This window comes from Phyllobates terribilis, unplaced genomic scaffold (assembly GCF_046119375.1).
Source record: "Phyllobates terribilis strain yellow unplaced genomic scaffold, ASM4611937v1 Scaffold_11__3_contigs__length_659146591, whole genome shotgun sequence".
NCBI classification, from domain to species: Eukaryota; Metazoa; Chordata; class Amphibia; order Anura; family Dendrobatidae; genus Phyllobates; species Phyllobates terribilis.
This window is the reverse complement of record NW_027362771.1, coordinates 620,742,936-620,769,898: the sequence shown is the minus strand read 5'-3', so window position 1 is coordinate 620,769,898 and position 26,963 is coordinate 620,742,936. Positions and strand designations below refer to the sequence as shown.

At 43.4% G+C, this 26,963-nt stretch overlaps 1 protein-coding gene across 1 annotated transcript in view; it reads right to left on the bottom strand.

The window, feature by feature from the left end:
* Positions 1-12,586: 12,586 nt before the first annotated feature.
* LOC141167404 (extracellular calcium-sensing receptor-like) overlaps positions 12,587-26,963 on the bottom strand; it is a 39,244-nt gene continuing 24,867 nt past the window's right edge. Inside the window, exons 3-6 of the mRNA XM_073654811.1 lie at positions 25,026-25,853; positions 18,203-18,430; positions 14,503-14,646; positions 12,587-13,036 (exon numbers count right to left, since the gene is read on the bottom strand). Of these exons, the coding sequence (XP_073510912.1) occupies positions 12,587-13,036; positions 14,503-14,646; positions 18,203-18,430; positions 25,026-25,853 (1,650 nt within the window). The remainder of the gene's footprint in view (positions 13,037-14,502; positions 14,647-18,202; positions 18,431-25,025; positions 25,854-26,963) is intronic.

The window sequence follows — 26,963 nt, the reverse complement described above, 5'->3', positions numbered from 1 at the left end:
GTCCCTGTCCATAAAGAGTGCTTGAATATAAGATACAGCGGTCTGTCTATCACATTACTTAATTCTATTAGTACCCGGGGGTGTATGCCATCTGGGCCTGGTGACTTGTCTATTTTGATATTATTTAGGCATTTCTGAACTTCCTCCTGGGTTAGGTGGGTGATATTTAGCAGAGGGTTTACTTTATCACTCTGCATTTCCTCCGATAAATTGTTTTCTTTTGTGAAAACAGTGGAGAAGAAGCAATTGAGTAGGTTTCCTTTACCCCCATCGCCCTCTATGATTTTACCCAGGTTATTTTTCAATGGGCCAACTCCATCAGTTTTAATCCTTTTACTGTTTATATAGTTAAAGAACAGTTTCGGATTCATTTTACTTTCCTTGCCAATTAGTCTCTCTGTCTCCTCTTTTGCTATTCTTATTTGTTTCTTACAGATTTTGTTTTTTTCCCTATAAGATATTAGCGCTTCCTCGCTGCCTTCTTGTTTAAGTTTACCGAAAGCCCTTTTTTTGTTTTTCATTGCCCTCTTGACTTCCTTATTTAGCAACATTGGCTTCTTCCTATTCCTAGCCCTTTTATTCCCATAAGGTATGTACCTTCTACAGTGACTATGTAGGACTGTTTTGAAAATTTCCCATTTTCTATCCGTGCTCCTATTACTAAAGATACTATCCCAGTCTATAAGGTGAAGGGCATCTCTTAGCTGATCAAACTTTGCCCTCCTGAAGTTCAATGTTTTTGTGACTCCCTTGCTGGGCACCCTACTGAAGCACATGTGGAATTGTATAATGTTGTGGTCACTATTTCCCAGGTGCTCCCCGACCTGCACCTCAGTTATTCTGTCTGGCCTGTTAGTTAATATTTAGTCTAAAAGGGCCTTCCCTTTAGTTGGTTCCTGCACAAGTTGTGACAAATAATTGTCTTTGATAATTGACAGAAACCTGTTTCCTTTCTGAGATCTACAGCTTTCGGTTTCCCAGTCTATATCGGGGTAGTTGAAGTCCCCCATAATAATCACCTCGTTATTTTTTGCTACTTCGTCTATTTGTCTCATTAATAGACTTTCCGTGGCTTCTGCTATATTTGGTGGTTTATAACAGACTCCTATGATAATTTTATTATTGTTTTTTGCCCCATGTATCTCCACCCATAAGGACTCGACCTCCTCATTTTCCTCCCATACATCCTCCCATATTGTAGGCTTTAGACACGTCTTTACATATAGACAGACTCCACCCCCTTTCCGACTTCTTCGATCCCTTCTAAACAGACTGTAACCCTGTAAGTTAACTGCCCAGTCATAGCTTTCATCTAACCATGTCTCGGTTATTCCCACTATGTCATAGTTACCTGAAGATATTTCTGCTTCCAGTTCATCCATCTTGTTTGTCAGGCTCCTGGCATTTGCTAGCACACAGTTTACACGATTTTGTTTTGTTCCAATCTTCTCCCTGTGGATTGTATTAGAAATTTTCTTACCTCCCTTCCAAGTATCTTGTCTTGGACCTTCTTTGTCGCACTTCATATCTTTCATTAGTATGTTCTCTGGTTGCATGTTCGTGTCCGGCGTTTTTCTTCCCATCCCCTCTTCTTCTAGTTTAACGCCCTCCTGATGAGTGTTGCGAATCTCCTGGCGAATGTGTGTTTCCCGGGTTTGTTGAGGTGTAGCCCGTCTCTGGCAAGGAGTCCATCATAGAGGTAATTCACACCGTGGTCCAGGAATCCAAATCCTTGTTGTCTGCACCATGGTCTCGGCCAGTTGTTCACATCAAGGATCATGTTCCATCTCCTGACGCCATGCCCGTCAACTGGAAGGATAGAAGAAAAAACTACCTGCGCATCCAGTTCTTTTACTTTCTTCCCCAATGCTTCAAAGTCCTTGCAGATTGTCGGTAGGTCCTTCTTTGCCGTGTCATTGGTGCCAACATGTATCAGAAGAAATGGGTGGACATCCTTGGAACTGATGAGCTTCAGTATTCTATCGGTAACATCCTTGATCTTCTCCCCTGGGAGGCAGCATACTTCTCTTGCGGTTATGTCCGGTCTGCAGATAGCTGCTTCTGTTCCTCTCAGTAGTGAGTCTCCCACCACCACCACTCTTCTTCCCTTCTTGGCTGTCCTTTTTCTTGTCGCTTCTGGGTGTTTCTGTGTGCTCTATTCTTTTTTGCTTGCTGGTAGTTCCTCATCCTTAGGTGCGCCATCTTCGTCCTCCACAAGTCCTTGGAATCTGTTTGTCAGTTGTGTGGATAGTGGTGTCTCCATGATCTTCTTGCTTCTTTTGGTCACTTGCCTCCACTTGTTTGCCTCTGAAGGTTCTCTGACGCTTCCTTCACTTTCCGTGACCAGTAGTGACGCTTCTGTTCTGTCCAGGAAGTCTTCATTTTCCTTGATGAGTTTTAACGTTGCAATTCTTTCTTCCAGTCCCCGCACCTTTTCTTCTAAAAGAGCCAGTAGTCTACACTACTGGCAGGTGAAGTTGGTTTCAGCTTCTGGTCGATCTGTGAACATGTAGCACATGTTGCAGCTCACCATGTAGGTTGTCACATCTGCCATGCTGCTCCTTGTCCCTGCTGACTTGATGTCTGTCTTCTTTCTTGTGATACCTTAGGACAAACAAATGAAATAAATTTGCGCGCCGTTAGGAGCGTGGTTTGGCGATGCTTTCCAAGCAGCTGGTCCCGGCTGTACCCAACGATCTTCTAGCTAGTAGCTTAACAAGACGGTTTTAATGCACCTTAGTAGAGACATGGAGGTCACAGTAGCTTAACATCACGATTTTCATGCCCCTTGGAATAGACGTGGAGGTCAGAGTGGTTTACAAGACGGTTTTAATTCCATTTGGAAGAGACGTGGAGGTCACAGTAGCTTAACAAGATGGTTTTAATGGCCCTTTGAAGAGACATGGAGGTCAGAGTGGTTTAACAAGACGGTTTTAATGCCCCTTGGAAGAGACGTGCAGATCAGGGTGGTTTAACAAGATGGTTTTAATGCACCTTGGAAGAGACGTGGAGGTCAGAATGGTTTAACAAGACGGTTTTAATGCACCTTGGTAGAGACGTGGAGGTCAGAGTGGTTTAACAAGACGGTTTTAATGCCCCTTGGAAGAGAAGAGGAGGTCACAGTAGCTTAACAACATGGTTTTAGTGCCCTTTGGAAGAGACATGGAGGTCAGAGTGGTTCAACAAGAAGGTCTTAATACCCTTTGGAAGAGAAGTGGAGGTCACAGTAGCTTAACAAGACGGTTTTAATGCCCCTTGGAAGAGACGTGGAGGTCACAGTAGCTTAACAAGATGATTTTAATGCCCCTTGCAAGAGACGTGGAGGTCAGAATTGTTTAACAAACGATTTTAATGCCCCTTGGAAGAGACGTGGGTGTCAGAGTGGTTTAACAATACGGTTTTAATGCCCCTTGGAAGAGAAGAGGAGGTCACAGTAGCTTAACAACACGGTTTTAATGCCAATTGGAAGAGACATGGAGGTCAGAGTGGTTTAACAAGATGTTTTTAATGCCCCTTGTAAGAGATGTGGAGGTCACAGTAGCTTAAAAAGATGGTTTTAATGCCCTTTGGAAGACACGTGGAGGTCACAGTAGCTTAGCAAGACGGTTTTAATGCACCTTGGTAGAGACATGGAGGTCAGAGTGGTTTACAAGACGGTTTTAATGCCTTTTGGAAGAGACATGGAGGTCACAGTAGCTTAACAAGATGGTTTTATGGCCGATTGAAGAGACATGGAGGTCAGAGTGGTTTAAAAAGATGGTTTTATTGCCCCTTGGACGAAACGTGGAGGTCAGAGTGGTTTAACAAGATGGTTTTAATGCCCCTTCGAAGAGACGTGGAGGTCACAGTGGTTTAACAATACGGTTTTAATGCCCCTTGGAAAAAACGTGGACGTCACAGTAGCTTAACAAGACGGTTTTAATGCCGCTTGGAAGAGACGTGGAGGAGAGATTGGTTTAACAAGACGGTTTTAGTGTCCCTTGGAAGAGACATGGAGGTCACAGTAGCTTAACAAGACGGATTTAATGCCCCTAAGATGAGACGTGGAGGTCAGAGTGGTTTAACAAGATGGCTTTAATGCCACTTGGAAGAGACGTGGAGGTCAGGGTGGTTTAACAAGACGGTTTTAATGCCCCTTGGAAGAGACATGGAGGTCAGAGTGGTTCAACAAGACGGTTTTAATGCCCCTTGAAAGAGACGTGGAGGTCACAGTTGCTTAACAAGACGGTTTTAATGCCCCTTGGAAAAGACGTGGAGGTCACAGTAGCTTAAAAAGACGGTTTTAATGACCCTTGGAAGAGACGTGCGGGTCAGAGTAGTTTAACATGATGGTTTTAATGCCCCTTGGAAGAGATGTGGAGGTCAGAGTGGTTTAACAAGATGGTTTTAATGCCCCTTGGAAGAGACATGGTGGTCAGAGTGGTTTAACAAGACAGTTTTAATGCCCCTTGGAAGAGACGTGGAGGTCACAGTAGCTTAACAAGACTGTTTTATTGCCGCTTGGAAAAGACGTGCAGGTCACAGTAGCTTAACAAGATGGTTTTAATGCCCCTTGGAAGAGATGTGAACATCACAGTAGCTTAGCAAGACGGTTTTAATGCCCCCTGGAAGAGACGTGGAGGTCAGAGTCGTTTATCAAGATGGTATTAATTTCCCTAGGAAGAGACGTGGAGGTCAGAGTGGTTTAACAAGATGGTTTTAATGCCCCTTGGAAGAGACGTGGAGGTCAGAGTGGTTTAACAAGACGGTTTTAATGCCCTTTGGAAGAGACGTGGAGGTCCGAGTGGTTTAACAAGACGGTTTTTATGCCCCTTGGAAGAGATGTGGAGGTCAGAGTGGTTTAACAAGACGGTTTTAATGCCCCTTGGAATAAACGTGGTGTTCACAGAAGCTTAACAAGATGGTTTTAATGCCCCTTGGAAGAGATGTGGAGGTCACAGTAGCTTATCAAGACGGTTTTAATGCCCCTTAGAAGAGATGTGGAGGTCAGAGTGGTTTAACAAGATGGTTTTAATGCCCCTTGGAAGAGACGTGGAGATCAGCGTGGTTTAACAACACGGTTTTAATGCCCCTTGGAAGAGACGTGGAGGTCAGAGTGTTTTAACAAGATGATTTTAATGCCCCTTGGAAGAGACGTGCAGGTCAGAGTGGTTTAAGAAGACCGTTTTAATGCCCCTTGAAAGAGATGTGGAGGTCACAGTAGCTTTATAAGATGGTTTGAATGCCCCTTGGAAGAGACGTGGAGGTTACAGTAGCTTAACAAGTCGGTTTGAATGCCCCTTGGAAGAGACGTGGAGTTCACAGTAGCTTAACAAGTCAGTTTTAATGCCCCTTGGAAGAGACGTGGAGGTCAGAGTGGTTTAACAAGATGATTTAATGTCCCTTGGAAGAGACGTGGAGGTCACAGTAGCTTAACAAGATGGTGTTAATGCCACTTGGAAGAGACGTGTAGGTCACAGTGGCTTAACAAGACGATTTTAATGCCCCTTGGAAGAGACGTGGAGGTCACAGTGGCTTAACAAGATGGTTTTAATGCCCCTTGGAAGAGACGTGGAGGTCCCAGTGGAATAAAAAGACAATATCAATCACCCTTGGAAGAGACGTGGAGGTCACAGTAGCTTAGCAGGACGATTTTAATGCCCCTTACAAGAGCCATGCAGTGCAGCATATTGAAAACATTGTTCCCATTATTGGGGATTGGGTCTCCCATAGTCTTTGCCTATGTCTTCCAAGCAAAAGATGCCAAAAATTAAAATGGAGGAACTTGCAATGCCCCTTACAAAAGCCATACAGTACATCATATTAAAAATATTATTCCCATTATCGAAGAGTGGATCTCCCATAGTCTTTGCCTATGCCTTCCAAGGAAAAGCTACGAAAAATTAGGATGGAGGAACTTGCAATGCTGGCAAAAAGGACACGGTCACCCTGGTGGTATTGTGGTGGTGGAGGCTGAGGATAAGGAAAAGAGCAAAAAACAGCTGAAATGAGGAAGCGTATACCCATGTGTGAGTGTGAAGTGGTGCATGGGAATACACCTCCCAAAATAACACAGTGGATTTGAATTAATGTTACTCTGCTGTCATTTGGTGATGATGAGAAGTCTGGCCCAATCCAGCCCTTGTTCATTTTGATAAGGGTCAGCTTGTCAGCATTGTCAGTTGACAGGCGAGTGCGCTTCTCAGTTATAATTCCCCCAGCGGCACTAAAGACACGCTCCGATAACACGCTAGCGGCAGGGCAGGCCAGGACCTCCAAGGCGTGCAGAGCAAGTTCATTCCAAGTGTCCAGCTTGGATACCCAATAATTAAAAGGCACAGAGGAATCACGGAGGATGCTGGTAAGGACGGCAAGGTACTCCCTCACCATCTTTTGAAACTTTCCACTCCTTGTGAGAGTATCCCGCACCTCATGGCCTGTAAGCTGGGTGTGTCTCAGAAAACTGTGCCAGAACCTTGACAGTGTTCCCCTGCCTCGGCTGGATTGGAGTTGTGTCTCTCTCACCTGTACGCCTTGGTTGAGCAACGAACTGTGACGTCTGCCGCTAGCGTGTTCAGATTGGAATTTTTTTAACAGTTCTGCAGCAAGGGCCTTCTGGTACTGCCCCATTTTTGTAGACCTCTCCACCTCAGGAATAAGAGAGTGAAAGTACTACTTGAAGCGGGTGTCTAAAAGTGTCACCAACCAGTAATGACTGTCACCCAACATTTTGACAACGTGAGGGTCACGATTAAGGCAGCGTAACATAAAGTCAGCCATGCGTGCCAGACTGTAAGGGGCAAGACTTCCGTATCCTCACCAAGATGACGACTGACCATGCTCTCCTCCTCCCCCCTGTCCTCAGGCCACTCACGCTGGACCGATGGTATGACAGTTGTACAGGTACTACCGTCTACAGTGCATAATACCAGCTCCTGTTCTTCCTCCTCCTCTCCCTCATTGTCCCCCAATGCACATTGGGATGAGATGAGGCTGGGCTGTGTGTAATCGCCCGCTCCGGCTTCTTGATCCATCTCATCATACTCTGGCTGCAATGCCTACTCTTTAATTCTCTACAGAGAGCATTGCAAAAGACAGACAAGTAGGATGCTGACGCTAATGACGGCGTCATCGCCACTCACCATCTTGGTGGACTCCTCAAAGTTTGTCAGGATTGTGCATGTCAGACATCCAGGTCCACTCCTGAGGCCTTATGTGTGGAGTCTGACATGAATATCGACGGCCTTGTTGCAGCTGGTATTCCACAACTACTCTCTTCTGCTCACAAATCCTTTGCAACATTTGGAGGGTAGAGTTCCAATGTGTGGGGACATCACACACCAGTCAGTGTGCCGGAAGCTGAAAATGCTGCAGCAACACAGCAAGGGTGGCGCAAGCTGTAGCCGACTTCTGAAAATGAGCTGACAGGCAGCGTAATTTGACGAGCAGATATGGCAACTCGGGGTATGATTTAAGAAACCGCTGAACCACGAGGTTAAGCACATGAGCCTGGCATGGTACGTGTGTGATCTCGCCTCACCTCAGAGCCGCCACCAGGTTACGGCCATTGTCACACACGACCATGCCTGATGTAGGTTCAGCGGTCTCAGCCACAGATCTGCCTGCTCTTTGACAGCTGTCCACAACTCACAAGCAGTGTGAGGTTTATCACCTAAGCTTATGAGTTTCAGCACAGCCTGTTGCCGCTTGGCTGAGGCAGTACTGCAGTGCTTCCAGCTTGTAACTGATGTGATGATATCTGAGATGGAGGCTGAACATGAGGAGGAGGATGATGCGCAGGAGCTGTACACTGTGGGGGCAACTCTGACTGACGTAGGGCCCGCAATCCTCGGTGTGAGGAGGATGTGTTCCGTCCCAAGGTCCGACTGGGTCCCGGCTTCCACTATGTTTGTGTGCATTCAGGGAGATGTACTGTCCCTGGCAACAAACACTTGCCCACGTGTCCGTTGTCAGGTGGACTTTCCCAGTAACTGCGTTGTTGAGGGCACGGCAGATGTTTTGGGACACGTGCTTGTGTAGTGCGGGGATGGCACACTGGGCAAAATAGTGTCGGCTGGGGACCGAGTAACGAGGGACGGCCACCGCCATAAGGTTGCGGAAGGATTCCGTCTCCACGTGCCAAAAAGGCAGCATTTCCAACGCAAGCAGTCGTGAAATGTGCGAATTTAGGACTGTGGCCTGTGGGGAGTTGGCTGCTAATTTGCGCTTTTGTTCAAAGGTCTGGGATATGGACAATTGAACGCTGCGGTGGGACGTGGACGTTGTTGCAGTTTCTTGAGAAACTGCCATAAGAAGTGAAGTCTGAGAGGAGGGGGCATCTTTGCATGCAGTATGGACAGGGGATTGCCTTGCACGCACAACAGTGGGTTCTATTACACGCACAACAGCGGAAGAAGTAGTGGTGACGCACGCTGACACTGGTCGTGGACCCTGGGGTTCGCCCCACAAAGTCGGGTGCTTTGCTGCCAAGTGCCTGATCATGCTGGTGGTGGTCAGGCTGGTAGTTTTGTCACCCCTGCTGATGCTGGCCTGGCAGGTGGTACAAATGGCCTTTTTGGGGTTATCAGCAGAGTCTTTAAAAAAATTCCATACTCTGGAAGACCTACCGGTCGTACTGGCAACGTCCCTCGTGTTGGTGTTATGGGGAACGGTTGCCCGCCTTCTGTGTGCAGCCACCACACTGCTTCTTCCTGCCTGTTGGGGTACTTTGCCTCCCTCCCCCTGTGTGCTGCTGGCCTCGCTCTGCGTGTCCTCCTGCCACGTTGGGTCAGTTACTAGATCATCCACCACCTCCTCCTTTTTCACTTCCGCACCACGGTTCTCCTCCTCACATCGTGGCAATTGTGTCTCGTCATCGTCCACCTCTTGTGACAAATTGCCAATTTCGCCTTCCTGTGGCCGTGGCTGTTCAAATATTTGGGCATCGATACATGGGATCTCCTCTTCCACCACTTCCAGCGGAGCAGGCGAGGGGCACAAATCTGGAAGTGGACCAGTGAACAGCTCTTCAGAGTGTCCAACTGTGGGATCAGTTGCTGTCTGACGACACTCGGCATGGTGGGAGGATGGAGCATCAGGGTGAGGAGAAGTTTGCAGTCGAGACTCACGGCTACTAACTCTTGACCGTGTGGAAGACAGACCGGAGGTGGTGGTGCCCAGGTGACTGGAAGTATTATCTGCTATCCAATTAATAACCTGTTCACACTGATCTGTTCGCAATAGTGGTGCTGTTGTGTGCTTTCCTTGTAATTTTGTCAAGAACTGGGAGTGAGAAGATGTGGCTGTTGGTTGTGGCACATTTTCACCTTAGCGACGGCCCCGTCCTCTGCACGCACCATCACCAGAACGTCCAGTTCCACATCCCTTGCCATGCGCCTTGCCCATTGTAAATTAAGTAAATAAGCTTACACTCGCACTATCAATGGCAAAGGTGTAATAAAAAGGATATTTGAACCGTGGAAGAGGAAAACCACAGTTGTATTTCTCTGACCTACACCAGAATCTTTTAAACAGATATATTTGTGTCTGAACAGTCAGCGAGACACTCAAAATGTTTATTTTTATTGAAAAAAGGCAAAAAAGTGGATATTACAGAGATCTGAACCATGGAACTGCAAAACCGCAGTTCTAGTTATCTGGCCTACACCAGACTCTTTTAAAAAGATATATTTGTGTCTGAACAGTCAGCGAGACACTCAAAATGTTTTTTCTTTATTCAAAAAGGTGGATTACACCCAGATTTGAACCGGGAAGAGGAAAAGCACAATTCTAGTTATCTGGTCTACGCCAGACTCTTTTAAACAGATATATTTGTGTCTGAACACTCACAGACACACTCAATTTTTTTGGGGGGGAGAAAAAATACCAAAAGGTAATAAGACGGGTATTTGAACAGCCTGACTGAGGCAAAAAAAAAAAAAAAAGAGGATTTAGATGAAAAAAAAAAGATTTTTCCTGGCTCCTGAGACCTGGGGCTAAGTCTAGAAATTTGTAAAGTAGCACACAGGACTGTAATGCAGTGTTTGTTGGTATAGCCACTTTGTCTCCTATACAGCCTGCCTGCCTACACTACCAGTATAAATCTCTCCCTAGCTCAGCAGCACTCTCCCTACACCATCTGATCCGGAGCGACTGTGTCCAAGATGGCGGCGCCCGGTTTTAAATACGCGAGGTGACGCTGTGCGGCCAGCCAATAACTGTAATGCCCACAACCAAGAAGGCTGCGGCATTACAGTGACTGGCTGGCAATCCCTGCATGTTCATTGGCTCTGTAAAGAGCACCAAACATGGCGGACGGAGACCAGAGCTCCCACCTGAGTAAGCCGGAAATGCTCGGGGCTCACCGAACATCCCGAGCAGTGAGATGCTCGGGCTAGTACCGAGCAGGGTCGAGCATGCTCGCTCAACACTAATAGATACAATCATGAGGTATTATTTGCTTTATAGCTGCACTCAGATGCCATTATTACAGTGTTTGACGATTACTTTCTTACCTTGGCTGAGGACCTGGCACCCCCATGTTAAGCCACTACTGAGAACTACCTCATTGTGAGTGTGAGGAATTGGGTGACCACAAAAAGTTATGGATAATATTACAGATGCTTTATTTCATATTTTTTATAAAAGTGAAATTTACAATTTATTATCGATTTAGATTTGTATTTAGCCTTATAAAAATAAACAATAGATTATACGCATTTTCCATTGTATTGAGCTCTCACAATCAACATCTCTCTAACATAGACTGTACAGGTTGTAATGACCACTTCTAAATTTTTGCACATATTATAGATTTGTGCTACATGAATCCTCATTGTAACATGGTGACCTGTCTAGGACTATGCTGATGGAACATTGATGTTATGATATGGTATGATCTGTAATTCTATTTTTTATACTATGCAATGTGTTTATATGTATGCTGCAACAATTGTACGACAGGTCCAATCAAATGTCACGTGTATATAAAGTGAGGGGTTGGTTACGTATGCACCAGTACATTTTGTAGATGAAATGTAATATGTAGAACATGTGCAAACATGGCCTCACTGAGTAGTAGGACTGAAGTCTGAAGTGATGAATACAACACACAAAGAGTTAACACACTGAGCTTGCTGTGGGAAATTTTGAGTAATGGAAGAGTGTAGTTAGAATTAGTATGTCAGGCAATTAGCATGTTAGACCATTCAGATGAATAGCCATTGGAGTGTATAGGGGCCTAGCGGATGGTGTGTACAAGATTGCACGCTAGCAGGTAAGAGGTGAGTAACAATTGTCAATTAGTATGTCATTACAGGGGAATAGATGTAACTGGAGAAGGTGGAGTTAAATCTGCATTGCCAGCTTTGTAGGTTCCAGTAAGAAAACTTGGGAAGTTTAAATGTGGTTATTATTACATCAACGAGTTTAGAACTTCACGTCTGTGGTTTATCCTGAGGAAGAAGCAAGTGTGCTTCGAAACACATTGATATAATAAAAATCGCATTAAAATTTTCCATGTTTTCTTAATGCAGCCTACAGTACTGACAGCACGGATTTAATTCCACCTTCTCCAGTTACATTTGATATCTTTCCTGTGGATCTGCAGCAGCTTATTTTTTTCACCTGATTTAGGGGTTTTGACTGTCACAACCCTCCAAGGTGAGCACATTTCTTGCTTTTATTTCTCCTTCAATCCCTATAAGACTTTACTGAGCTCATATTCTTTCCTGTTTTTCCTTATTATCACAAGGGATTTGGAAGTGTCAAAGAAGCACACAAACTCCAGCCAACATTGAAACTGACAAGGCTTGACCTCAGGAGGTCCATATAGATGCTAGATGGTCTTCACATTGAGTGGGAATGTAGAGTATATCTGCCAAAATGGTAAAGATTAGCCTAATAGGCATGAAGAGTAGGAACAGCAGTGGTGAGCATAAGCATTCCTGATAGTTGGGAGACCTTGAGTGCTTAGATTTGAGATTGAGGAGAATTAAAGTATTACAGTTATCCAAAGACAAGATTGAGGAATTATAATGTGGTAACTAAGTGTGTAGGCACAAGACCAGAGCTATTCAGGGCATCACTGACAAAAGACATGTTCACGAGAAGAGACTGTAACCAACCCCACAAATGTGTTCTGTTCTCCATTTTGAAGGAAGAAAAGTTTTTGCCCGACTGAAAGAGGCATTGCTGAGGTTCTTGTGAGCAAAGTGTTGTCAATGTTAACTTTTTGCTGCATACTAATTGTCTACCTCTGTTATAGCCTATTGCTTTTTACACAGAACTTGTAACCATTGCTGACTCCAAGTAAGTAAAAATCCACTTGATTTGATGCTTATTTTTGCTTGCATCCTTTTTGACATTCAAGGGCCAGTATATATATTCTATTTAGACTGGCACACCACCCAACACAGGTGCAGTACAGTACACCCCTTAAAAGTTCATAATTATCTAACAGCATTCATGGTTAGATATTGGCTTAAAGTCAAATTACGATTGTTGAGGAAGACCATATTGACACACAATTTTTGAGAAAGATGCAAAGCAGACAAATACTAAAAAAAAAAAAAAGTAAAAAAATTTAGCATTTTACAACTTTAACCATTTATTGGATATGTATGGTGTTATCTTTGTTTTTTCTCATGACATTTTCCCTGGAATTCATCTCAGGTCTAAATAGTATGAAAAAACATTTTGGAAGAAACATACAAATGACCAGAGCCCAACTGGATGCTTGAATAGCAAAGATCTCCATAGCCACTGTGTATTTCCCTTGAGCACTGAGGGAGGCCGGGATATACGATATCCAGACACTGAGGAAGGCCAACATGCTAAAGGTAATAAACTGGGCTTCATTGAAGCTGTCAGGAAGCCTTCGAGCCAGAAAGGCTACAATAAAACTAATGGTGGCTAGAAGAAAAAGATAACCCAACATGGTCCAGAAGGCAATTGGTGATCCCTCATTGCAATCAACAATGATGATTTCCGGTTTAATATCAGTGCTATATTGTGCAAAGGGAGGATCATTGGTTATCCATGTGATGCACAGGATGAACTGTAAGAGACAGCAAATGAAAATAATAGAGTAGGAAACTCTAAATGTTGTCCAGTGTTTCAAACTGCTCCCTGGTCTGGTGGCCATAAAAGCAAAAACGACCATGATTGTCTTGGCCAGTATACATGCAACACAAAGTGTGAAGACCAGACCAAAAGAAACCTGACGTAGGAGACATTTATCATGATCAGGGTAACCAATAAATCCTAAAGAGCAGAGGAAGCAAAGACTGAGAGATATCAGCAGGAGACAACTTAGGAAGTAATTGCTAGCTTTTACAAGAGGTGTATTTTTATGGTGGAAGAAAAGCCCCAAGATAAGGATTGGAATTATCGAGGATATGATGGCGGTTGCAGTTAAGGTGGCTCCTAATAGATCATCATAAGACAGGAACTCCATGGGTTTTGGGAGACATTTGGATTTTTCAGAATTTGGCCATTGGTCCCTTGGACATCTGAAGCAATTCAAGGAATCTATAGAGGGAAAAAATATTTTTGTAACTCATAGTGAGATCTGCAATATCAGATAAGTTACAGAATAATGAAGTATCGGTAATGAGAGGATCTTGATCTAAAACCTAAAACCTTTTTAATTTACCATATATAGGAATGAAACACAGGATAAATTGTGAGGATAAATTGACAGATTGCGGTGAATGGGTTCAAGAGCTAAAAGAACCAAGGGGCTAATGTGTCACTGAAATGCTGGTTGCTCACAACTTGCAGTCGTTAGTGTTATTTCAGATTGTATAGTTAACTGAAGTCTCGGTAATAAGACTCATATTCTACAGTACTGATCATTTCCCAACACTGAATGAAAGATATGACAGCTGAAAGTTATCAGTTAATCACACTCAGGTCTGCTGTTCTCCAGCACATGTCATCACTACAGTGAGTAGAGTGGACTGTTTGTCAATGCTATTATGGAGCCGTGTTTTTCTTTCCCCTGTGTGTTGCTGCTTGCTTATGATTGGCCAGAGAAAAAAAAATGAAGTACAATGCCTGAGTGAAATCTCTTGGTAACGCCCACTTTTACTTAAATAAAAAAAATGTTTACGAAATTATTTGATTGCTAATTTCTCCTCAACGAAGAGGCAATTTTTTTTTTTTTTTTTTAAAAAGGTTTTATTCAGCTCTGCAGTGCATATTATATTGTGTGTCCAGTTCAACATGATAAATTTGGTGTAAGGTCCTCTTTAAAATTTACTTTAGGAATAAACAGAGGGATGTAATTTGAGTATGAATGTCTGAGATTTTTAATATATTTGATTTTGCCTCCATGTATCTATACTAACCTGATGATAGAGATGCGGAGTCAGGGTAGTAGACATAGTCACATTAGGTGTTGTGGTGCCCCCCCCCCCCCCAACTGTGATGGAACCTTTGAACACCTGAACCATTTTTTTTAAGAAAAGGACAATAATGGAATACATCGGACTATATGTTTAAAGGAATTTTTTTTGGTACTTGTGATAAAGTGAGACTACCTGTGTGATTTGAAATCTCTCCTTGCAGACATGGTATACAGGCATAGCAGCATGATGGTTTCCCTTGTAGGACAGCCTTCCGGAATCCCATGGTGCAGTTCTCACTACAACTTGAAGTTGGGACCTGAAGACATAAATTTTTTTTCATGACTTTAATATTTCATGTATTTAATTTCAGAGAAGTAAAATCTAAGGGACAGTGTGCCACAAAAACTGCATAAAATTAAATCATGTCTTCATAAGAAACATTTTTTTTACATTGCAGACAAATAATAGACATGGGGTAAAAAAAAAGTCTTGCGTAATTGCTCTTCTCATCATAGATCAGTGCACGTTGTTACTACTTCCCTCCCTTCTTCAGTCCTTTCTTCACTTAGTCACTTCGTCCTTCACTCATTTTCTCTCTCCCATATTCTTACACTAAGTCACTTCTGAGATGTAAGGAGCTGGAGGACATCTTTAAAACAATCATTGTGTGATACTCTGTAACAAAATATCTTAACCATCTAGTGGTTGCGATATGAATTTCAGTCTGTCATTGTTTTGTTACAATGTTACTAGATTGTATTCAATTTGTTTGGTGAGAATTTAAGAGATCAAGAATAGGTAAAGTTGAACATAACTATTTAGGAATTCTTGTGTCCAACTTTACCTATTGTTGATCTCTTAAATTGCTACGTCCATTAACTTCCTCCTAAATGACTACTCTTCTTCACTCCCTCATTTTCTCTTTATACCCCATCTTTCCTTTTTCACTCATTCTTCTTTATTTTATTTTCTTTCTCCTCCACTCTCCCAATTTTGCCCCCTCTTTATTCCCTCACCACCTCTCGTCCATTTCACTCCATACTCTATTTCTAGTAGTCTCTCATGTCCTCTATCGCAGCTTTCATATCACCTCCTCTTATATTTTTTTCTCCTTTTTCCAGAGTTGTTAGTTAAATTATCTGTTTCCTATCAGTTAAAATCTGTTCCTTAATGCAGTTTGCTATCAAAAAAAGTACTTTACTCATCTTTCCAAGATTTCACCAGTAAATTTCAGCTGCTTCTCTTAGTTTCCGGCATTGGCTTCGACACTGACGTCATGTTGGCAGCACAGCAGCCAATCGGCGACCTCAGTGGTGGTGAGCGGGACATTCCTGTTTAAACAGGATGCACTAATAAGAGACGCTGAGCTCGAGATTGGCTGCCGCTCTGTTGAAATGACGTTAGTATCACATCCAATGCCAGGCACTAGAAACAGTGGCAGAGGCTCAATAAGGTAAGTAAAGTGCAGTTTATTTTTCTTTACAAGAATCTGCACTAAGGGATATCATCAAGCACTAAGAACCAGGTATGACTTCTGCCTTTGCATCCTTATAATTATTCCCTTTCCTTTTTCCTCACTTTCTTCCCTATCCATGGCTTTCTTATCCTTCTTTGCCCTTTTTCCTATATTCTTCTTTTTCTCCCTCTTTCACTCCCTCATTTAATTTGTCACTTCTTTATTGCCTTCTTGTCTCTTAACCGATGTAGCCATGGTCAAAAGAACACAGATAACACAGCACTGAGATATCACAACACAGAAAGGTGTAATCTGACACCTAAGTTGAGATCAATCAATGGCTTTTGCAATATATACATTTTTAATCCACCTAAATGAAATAATGTTCTAAGGAAAAACATCAAGATGGCGCCTTTTTTGTCTAGTTAAATTTAGCTACCTTTCTCATTTCCTTCTTTTCTTACTCTCCTTTTCCTCTCCAGCTCTCCATTTTTAACTTTTTTCTTCATACTCTCTCTTGTTCCCTTTACCCATCCCTTCACTTGTAAAACAATTTCCCTCACTCTTTCTTCCTAACTGCCTTCCTATCTTTTCCTTCTTTTCGTTGTACAGTATCTCTATCGCCAAAGTTGAAACTTAAAGCTCTTTTGCAAAATCTGTATATAATGAAAAATCAAAATGCCAATAAAGATTAGGAATGGAGAAAGAAATTAAATTTCTGAGATTCTAGAAGGACCTTAATTTTCCCAATGAGAACAAATAAGAAACAAGAGAGAAACCCTTTTTGGGATGAAAAGTTATATATATATATATATATATATATATATATATATAATATATATATTCAATACTGGAAAAACTTTTGTAAAGTAGTGGGCAAAAAATAATAATCTATGCCAAACACTTGAAAAAAGAACAAATAGTAACATATTTGGTGACAAGTAGCTGCTTAAAACAAATAGCTTAGCAATAAGCAATTAAGCAAATAAGAAGCAAACAAAGGGAGAGAAATGTTGGGTCCAGCAGGCAAGATCATGAAATCGTAATTTAGAGACAGAAAAACTTTCTTTATAGTTTTGCAGTTTTAAATCTAGAAAGAAAACATAAGTCCATTGCGTCCAGTTTATAACCTAACCAGTTTATCCATAGGAAAATAAAGTAAAAACCTATGAGACCGATGTTAAGCATTTGCCTCATTTTAGGGGAAACATTCCTTTAAAACTCCATGTATGGCAATTAGACAAATTCTCTAGATTAGCTTCTGGTCTTCAAAATCTAATAGTTATATCTAATGATGAGCGGGCACTAAAATGCTCTGGTACTCGTTACTCAGGTAGAGCAAATCGTAATGCTCGAGTGCTTGACCCGAATGACGAGTATAATTGAAGTCAATGGGAAACTCGAGCATTTTTCTGGCGCCCCCCCACCCGGAGGTCTGGAGGACGTCTAAAAATTGGTCAAATCGATGGAAACAATGTTGAAATGACATGGGAACAGTATGGGGAAGACTCCTGGAAGCATCTCTGACTCCCAGGTCACTGCTGTGTCTGTTATGATCTGCAACATGAACTAAGGAAAGAAAGGGGAAAGCTGTCTCTACAGTAAGACTAAGCTGAATCCCTACGATGTAGCGGGCTGCCTGTTCCTAGCGAAAAGACCCACCTTAGTCCTAGGCTAGTCTGAACGAAGACCTATAGCATTAAGGGAGGGGTCCCTAAAAGAACTAAGGACTGGGACAAAAATGGGACACCTCCTAAACAGAAAAGTAGTTGCAGAACACAAAAAGACAAACTGACAAAAAAGTACTAGAGGTCCCAGAAGGACCAAGCGAACTGACAGAGAAAGGCACAGAAGCACCTGGCTAGAGAAACAGTCAAACACTGAAGTCCAGCACAGCCAAAAGGGTGGAGCTGGAATATAAAAGCAGATGGTCACGTGATCGTAAAACACAAGATGAAAAAAAACAAAACAGGAGGGTACTAACAGTGTCAGTGTATTACGCCACTTTTACAGACTGACAATAAAACATTCAAAACTGAAGATAAAATGGTTTATAAAGGAAAGAATGTCAAGAAACATTCTTTCCAGGATAATGACTTGTATTTAAACAAAAAAATTAGAGAAAAAAAAATGCTCCTCCACACCTTGGGTTATGTTCACACGTAGTGTTTTTGCTAGGTTTTCTGCATGTTCGCATTGCTTTCAATGGTGAAAATACATTCACCAGTAAATGCAATTTTAACATTTTACTACCTTGGTCATATTCCCAGAGATCAGCAAAGTAAGTAATATATCCTGTGGATAATGATAGTTTGAGAAATTGTGAATAACTTTTAAATGTGATTTATGTCCACATCCCTAAAATCACCCACATTCGTCTCTTCTAATTATCATTATTTTCTTTATTTCCTCCCACCTGTTTCCTTCCTGAACTCCACAAAATGAGACTTGTGTTCAGGGTCAGAGCCCAAGGAGAAGGGGCAGAAATATTATAGGTGCCAATCTTATCTTGAGTCAGAGTACCATCTGCCTTCAGCTGCCAGTTGACAATGGCGTACAATCCAGGAGCATTTCCATTTTCATCAAAATATTTTTCACTTTCTACATTCATTTTAACCCTGACTCTCCGTATATAGTATGTGAGCTAAAGTGGGAAAGAAGATTTGAAAAGTATTAAGTAATTCTTAAATATCATTAACACTGCCAAAATCATAAAGACATGACACTTACATCTCCTTCTGGTAGTCATAGCACTCTCTGTTGTCAATGACATTAAAAAAAATAATTTTGCTTAACACGCATGAGATATTTGCCACTTTCAAGAAAATAGACTCCAAATGCTGTTAAATACCTAATTTTACAATCAAAGCAAGTTCTCACGGTCCCAGTGTCCGACTCTACTTGGGTCTTGGTGTTTTGTCTACCATAGTGATAGGCTGCAGGGAAGATATGCACTGTAGAACCCAAGCAGTGGCTGAGAGTCATTACTAGAGATCAGCGAACCTATCAAGGTTCGATGCGGTTCCAATCTACAAATTTTCTAACGTTCGCAGAACGGTTCCTCGAACATATACGAACTTCATTGGATTCATTGGAAGGCAAAACCAAACGTATAGACAACACCTTTAAAGGGGTACAAAAGCTGCCAAAACAGCTCAAATTAAGGGCAGACGCCAGGAAAAGTGGCATCAATTGACCCTAAATACAAATTTATAATGACACTGCAACAGTCAGCCATGGGCCATGCATGAGGGATCAAGGTCTGGGCCAGCATTTACAGCTTTGAATTGAAGTTCAAAGTAAGACTAGTTGGCTAAGGGATCGGTGTAGGTCTGCTGTGCTGGGAGCCCTGATACCACATGCAACAGCTCCAATTGCTATTCTGCTCAGCCACACTCAAGTGGGACAAACATCAGTTTCATAGCGTACTATTGGTAGAAAAAATTAAGAATAGCAACACAGGTAGTTGACTGAAAGTAAGTTCAGGCCTGCCAGTCTGGGAGCCCTGTTGCTACAAGCAACACACCAGATGGAGACCCAACCAGAAGTTTCCACATTTCAAAAAAATTAGGGGTCAAACACCACCAATAGTATAATGGAGACTGACACGCCTTCCACTACAGCCAACCCACCAAATGGAGACCCAATTTGGAGTCTCCACATTTCCAAAAATTATTGTCACACACCACTAAAATGGCATCAATTTAACCACAATAGGAATAGTATAATGGGGACCGACACTCCTTTCACTACAGAAAACACAACTGATGAAGACCTAAAAAGGAGTCTCAACATTTCCAAAAATTTTTGTTAACATAAGCAGCAGTAGCAACAGCAGGCACAGAAGTCATGATAAAGATTTCACAGACTGCAATATCACGAGATCAATGAAGCTCATTAAAAGCTACACTATTGCCTACTCTGCACAGTCTGCGATTGGGGTGCAAAAGTCCTTGGAGAGCCATGACTTGCTGATCTTGATGAAAGTTAGGCGGTCTTCACTTTCAGGGGACAGCTGGCTGCGCTTACTTGTCAGGACACCACCAGCAGCAATGAATACACATTCCTTGAGAATTCTGGCTGCCTGGCATGATAAAACCTCCAAGGCGGGACAGGCGAGCTCAGGCCACTCATCCATTTTTGAAGACCAAAAATTAAAAGGGTCCAAACTCTCCCTGATGGTATTGATATTGAGCTCTGGATGCTCCTGCACCATCCACGCCAGTCATTCACCACTTGTCAGACTTGTACTCTGTTCTGCTGGTGCACGAACTGGTGTAAAAAATGTGTTAAAGAACAAACAGAAATTGCTTCTGCCACTTACACTGCTGCTGCCAATGTTTTTGCAGTGACAAATTGACATTACCGGGGTTGGAAGTCGAGAGCTACGATGCACACTGTGTGCCTCACTGCTGTCTTTGAGAAAACTAACCTTAAGGTTGTCTACAAGAGTGTTTTGATACTCCAGCATGCACGTGTCCCTTTCCAGAGCACAATTTACTCTTGTACCATGGATCTAACAGATCTAACAGAGTGTAAACCCAGTAGTCAGCACTATTTTGAATCCTAACAATACCGGAATCATGTTGCAGATAGAAAGGCGCTTATGTGTTGAGCCTTTCCATGAGGTCCAAGTCCATGGTATGTTGACTTATTTCCTCCTGCCAACTACAGACAACAGAGATGGGATCATTATCCTCTTCATCTCCTGACTGTTGTGCGCCCATAACCTCTTCCTTCTCGTCCTCCTCCATTTGTTCCTCAGCTCCTGCACCTGCACTAACAGTTTGTCTGGTACCACAAGCCCCCCTCGTTCACTCTAATCCACCCTTCATTTGCACCCACCTGTGCGACGACTAGAACTTAAGAGATATTATTATCCTTTCCGCATCCTCTGCTTCGTCCTCTCACTCTGGGGACCACCACCTCCTCCAGCAGACTAATCAAAGTGTACTCCAACATGTAGAGATGACCGGAATAGTGATGCTGATGATAGCATTCTCAGCGCTAGCCATCTTAATAGACATTTATAAACTGTGCAGAAGGGTGCAGAGGTCCTTTATTTATGCCCACTCCACAAACATGATTTGCACCACATTCGTACAACGTTTTACCAGGCTATGCAACATGAGATACTGCATCAGGTCTCTTCACTGTTGCCACTGTCCCTGCAACATGTGCAGAGTGGAATTCCACCATGTCGGCACATTGCATGTTAACCAGTTAACGGGTATGGCCAAGGATCTCTGTAGCAATGCGAGTCCAAGACCCGCTGGGTGGGAACCTCAGGAAGTGAGCACACAGCGATTATGCTTTCTGCAGCAGCGCATCCAGGCTGGGATAGTGGAGGAGAAATTGCTGGACCACAAGTTTGAGGACGTGAGCCATGCAATGCAAATGTGAGGTTGCCCCAGTATAGGGCAGCCACCAGGTTTGCACTGTTATCACACACGGCCTTCACTTTCCTCAGGATCAGTGGAGAGAGCCATTGCTCAAACTCAGCCTGGAGAGCTGTCCACAACTCTTGAGCTGTGTTACTGCAATCTCCAAGGCATATTAATTTTAACAATGCCTGATTGCGGTGAGCTTTAGCTGCACAGTATGGTTGTGGAGGGATTCTCTCTGCACTGCTGGATCGCGTGTCTCATTAAGACACAGGTGAGTGTGCAGATGGAGACTCTAGAAGAGGCGGAGGAGACAGAAGCAGTGGAGAAAGTGTTAGATACAGAGGTTTGTCCCACAAGCCTTGGGGATTCCAAGAATTGTGAAGCAGCCCCTTTCCCTCCTTCCACCACAGCCACCACAGTCACCCAGTGCTCAGTTAGAGATATGTAACACCCTTGATCATGCTTGCTCGTCCAGGTGTCAGTGGTGAAATGCATCCTGGCAGACATAGATTTTTTCAAGCTACAGGTGATTTTGCCTGTGACATGCTGCTGTAGCACAGGCACAGCTTTCTTAGAGAGGTAATGGCGACTGACAACTGGCACTGTGGGACTGCGACGGCCATCAGCTTTCAGAAACTGTCTGTATTTACCAGGCAGAAGGCACTATTTCTGTGGCCAACAGATTGGAAATAGAGGAGTTCAAGCTCTTAGCTTTGGCATGCGTAGGAGGAAACACTCTTTTACATGACCGAGGGCTGGCTGGTGTGCTGAAAGATGGTAGAGTAGGGTGAACACGACAAACAGCTGGACTGTGAGTGAGGTGCAGATAGAGATGTTACAGTGAATTGAGAAAGATGTGGTGTGCTCGGTGATAGAAATACACAAGGCATGTCCTCTTCTGTAACAGCTGACTCATCCTGACTGGAACAGGTAAACAAGTGGAGTTCCTAGATCTGTGTGAGAACACTTGGCACAGTGATAGAGGAGGAAGAAGAAACAGATGTAGTTGATGGGGTAGCCATCGTTCGGTGAGGCTGACAAGTCCGCATTTTAATGCAGTGAGATACCCAGACTAACGCATGTTGATTGCGCATGTGCGGGTTCATGCATGTAGTAGTCAAATTATTGCAATTTTTGCATACAGAGTCTTTTTTTGCAAAGTTAGCAGAAAACGTGAGTTGGGTCAACCTTTTTGTCTCAAATAAGGCCCATGCTAGGCAAAACTTGCCGCCCCTGTGAACTACAGACTCGTGACTGCTGTTGGCCACAGCCACAGATGTTGATGAGGATGCAGTGCTTGTCATGGTTGCATCACTTTGCTTCTGAGCAAGAAGCCTGAATGTAACCTTCTCAACTTCCTCCGTCTCCTCCTCTACTGAGCTACTCAGCTGCTTGCCTCTAGGTTCACACCAAGTGGGATCTACAACCTCATCGTCAACCTCTTTGTTCTCCCACTCATCGCCGTGAGAGTCACCGTCCTTCTCTTCCTACCCTGACAGAACAGTACAGTTACGCGTGTGCCTCAGGTATCTGAGTCTCATCAGGAACACCTCCGCTCCCAGGGGTTAGGGTCTTTCTGTAACATACCTGGTGGCGGGCTTGCATGGTGCACCATCTCTCACCATGCAAGATCGCAAACTTGATCATCAGTCCAGTCTGCTAGCCTGGCTTCTAATAATGCTGTCTGTTTGTCTCTGTTCTGACTGCTTAGGGCGGCGGCCCGGTTACTTCCTGTTTCTTGTAGCTGCTGTGGGCACACCCCTAATGCGTCCCCAGCCTATTGCTGTCTGTCACTTGATATTTAAACCAGCTCCACCTTGGAGCTGATGCCTGAGCCACTCTATCATTCAGTGTGCTCCTTGACACTGAATTTGCCAGGTCCTGTTCTGTTCTTGCCTGTCTGCCAACCTGGGGGCTGTTTTCCCAGGCCTGTCTGAACTATCTCCTAGCCTGTTGTCTGTCCGCCTTACTAGAGGCTGTATTTCCAGGTCAGTCTGAACACTCTCCTAGCCTGTTTGTCCCACCTTCTGGGGGCCGCATACACAGACCCGCTCCTGTATCTTGCTGCAGTGTCAGTTCCTGTCTGAACACTCAGTTCTTGTCTGAACACTCTCCTAGTCTGTTACCTGTTTTTCTCTATGTCTGTACCTTCCCTTTTTCTGCAGAGTCTGAACCTGCACCTAACTTCTACTCGTTGTTGCTGTACTTCCGTTTGTGAGTTTAGAGTCCACTCGCTACTTCATTTCAAGTATCTTGTGTGTATCTGGTTCTGCCTTTCCCTTCTAGTCTATTCCTTGTGAACAGAGCCCTGTCCCCTCTGCTCTGCCTTGCTCACCGCTCCGGTGGTTTCTGCCCGCTCTGCCTTGCTCACCGCTCCGTCGGTTTATCTCTGCTCTGCCTTGCTCATCGCTCCAGCGGTTTCTGCCCGCTCTGCCTTGCTCACCACTCCGGCAGTTTCTGCCCGCTCTGCCTTGCTCACTACTCCGGCGGTTCCTGCCTGCTCTGCCTTGCTCACCACTCCGGCGGTTTCTGCCTGCTCTGCCTCGCTCACCGCTCCGGCGGTTTCTGCCTGCTCTGCCTCGCTCACCACTCTGGTGGGTTCTGCCTGCTCTGCCTTGCTCACCGCTCTGGCGGTTTCTGCCTGCTCCGCCTTGCCCACCGCTCCGGCGGTTCCTCTCTGCTCTGCTTGTCTACCGCATCTGCGATTCTGTTCCTGAATCCCTGTCTGTACTGGACCCTATCCAGCCTGTGCTCCAACCTGCTAGTACCTCCCCATCTGCACGCCAGCTGTACTTGTCAGTACCCTCCTGTCTGCATACCAGCCATGCCTGCCAGTATCCTCCTGTCTGCACTCCAGCTGTGCCTGCCAGTGCCCACCTGTCTGCATGCCAGCTGTGCCTGCCAATACCCACCTGTCTGTGTGCTAGCGTGACCTGCCTGTTCCTGTGTTCCCCGGTGTGGGTCAACAGCCGTGTCTGGGGTCTGGCCTGGAGTAGCACCTGGTCCCTCTGCTCGGTTCCTCGCTGGTGCACGGCGTCGTTAGCCATCGTGCGGCCTTGGTCGGATCAGGTTGATACTTAGTTGCGCCCCTCCAGGCTTTCTCCGGTTCATGGCACAGTGGAATCACTAAATCAAGCACATGCCTGTCAGCCTGGGCGTGTGCATAACACTTTCATTCTTATATGAAAATAAAATATTATTGATACTGAAGTCAAGAGAGATTTTAGTCAGTGTATTAGGTCAGTACGTATGGCCAAGGGCAAATCCACTGCTAAAATCCACAGGTTGAATTGACATGATGCTGATTTAACAATATCCTCACTGGAGGTCAATTTACATGTGGATATTTTTCCCAGGAATAGAATAAATGAGCATCTTGTAACATAGTGCCAGCAAATTAGATGACATTTGTTTTAAGAAATGGTGTGAAAGACGATAAGAAGATGGTAAGAAGGCAAATAGTTTACTTTGTGCAATCCAAAATAATGTAACATTTGCTGTCCATGGTGCACACAGAGACTACAAGTCCATATGTCACTCTTGTCTGAACAATCCCAAAGGGAAACACATTTGGTTAAAAACAGAAATGTTACAAATGAACTATACTGTCTGTCTCCTTTGAGGGTAAAACGGTGCTTGCAATCCTTTTATGCTGCATCGCAAAAGGAGGAAAGGCTTTCTAATAGGTTATTAGAAATCAGATGTAAATTGATTGAATTTTGTAGATGGCCCCCAAGACACACAAGCAAATTAATACACTATTCACCCTTTACTAATACTATTCTGTATATTTTGAACATTTTAACTATAACTAAAGTAACATTATTGGAATCAACAAATACATGTGTTTACCTGCCATGGTCTAAAGTTCCGAATTTCAGCACAGGCACTATTATAAATTGGCCCTTCACCTTCTTTGCAGGTTGTCAAATCATCTAAAGCTTTGAATAATATGTGAACAGCAGCAAACATATTATAAGTCGTTTTAAGGCTGATGACATAGTTTGAAGTGTTCTTGATATCTTCTATATGTTCTGATCCCGTACAAACCTTCTCCGGGTTCTCAAGGTAAACAGTTTGGTTCTCAGGAAGAAATTGGCATTTGAAAACCATCTCCCACATCATCTTGGTCCACTTTGCTGTCAAAGAAGCAGATGGATTTATCTTGGCCAAGAACTGACTCAAACCTGGAACAGTGTAATCATAGTTGGCTAAATTAATACTACCAGATAACGTCATGAAATATTTATTTATGGACAATAACAATGACCTAGCCCAAGCATGGTTCCCAATAAAAGTTTTTCCTGTGACATTTTGCTTCAGCATCTCATTCAATATAGGGATAAATTCAATTTCAGTAGCAAAAACAACTACAACAGTAGCAGTGGACTCTTTCATGACCTTCACTACATATGGAGCATTGCGATCAGGTTGGCCAATTCTAATATATTCCATGAAGGCCACGCACGCTCCAGCTTTGATCAATTCTTCTTTTATTGGCTGAATACCAAGAAGGCCGTAATCATTGTCTATGGCAAGTAGGCCAATCCAGGTCCAGCCAAATCTGAGGATGAGCTGAGCCATGCCTGCAGACTGATATTTGTCATTCCTAGAGGTCCTGAAGAAGGATGGAAACATTCTCCTGTTACTTAAGAGTGAAATGGTGGAAAATGCACTGATCTAGAAATAATAAAAAAAAAATGCATATATAACTTAAAAAGATGAGAATGTAAATTAATTACATTTTTAGAGGGTTATCAAGAACATCTCTATTTAGAAGGCTCCTAAGTGTTAAGTTGATTATTGGCTGTCACACTTAGACCACTGGCAATCAACTTTAATCTGTGAGGGAATCTAGGGGTAAGAATCCAGTTTAACTGCAGCACCACTACAGGAAATATAAAACATTTCACAGTTCTCATGGAATCATTGAACCCTCCATGCAACAAATGGACATCTTGTGATATGAATACCTTTGCCTTTCCTCAATAAATGTAATAATGATTCCACAAAGATATGGAGATATTCTAATTGGAAATATTCTTGTTTTACTATGTAAAATAGCAAATCATTGGGCAGCTACCTCCGGCATTCTCTCTGACACTGGCCAGCTGCAGATGACTATCTACCTCATGGTCTTCATGCCTGTCCCCATCACTCTTAACACTGATTCCCACTCTTGGTAGGGGATCCTCATCAATATGACACATAAGCATGACATGGCTGAATTTCCCTGTACAAAGGAGCACCACATCATCATGCACAACATTGAAATTCCCACTGTCAATATTTGGCATTGACAGTAGTGGCAGACAAGTAGCTGGACCACAGTTCCATGGCAACCCTCTAGTGGATATTGCTGGACTTCTGCGGTTACATCTAAGGAGTCTACATAAACTTTTTCAGCACAGATGTTTTGATGGCCTCATAGTCCCCACTGCTCTCTAGGTAGAGCTACAAACATCATCAGGGCTAAGTGTGAGAAATCCAGCAACCGCAGAAAAAAGTGAAAAAATATGTTAAAATATCACATTAATTTGGTCCATTGAAACCAGTGATATGAATAAAACCACATGAAAAGAGAGACACTAGGTCTAGCATTTCGAGCTGCTAGTTCATAGTCCTGATTAGGTGTGTCCGGAAAAGTGAGGAATTTATAGCTTATAGCTTGTAGGAAAAGAAGAGGTGGGAATGTCTATTAACCCCAAAGAATATTAATCCCTTATAGTGTATACACGAATTATATATTATGCATTAGATAAATATAAGTACAGGGTGGGCCATGTATAT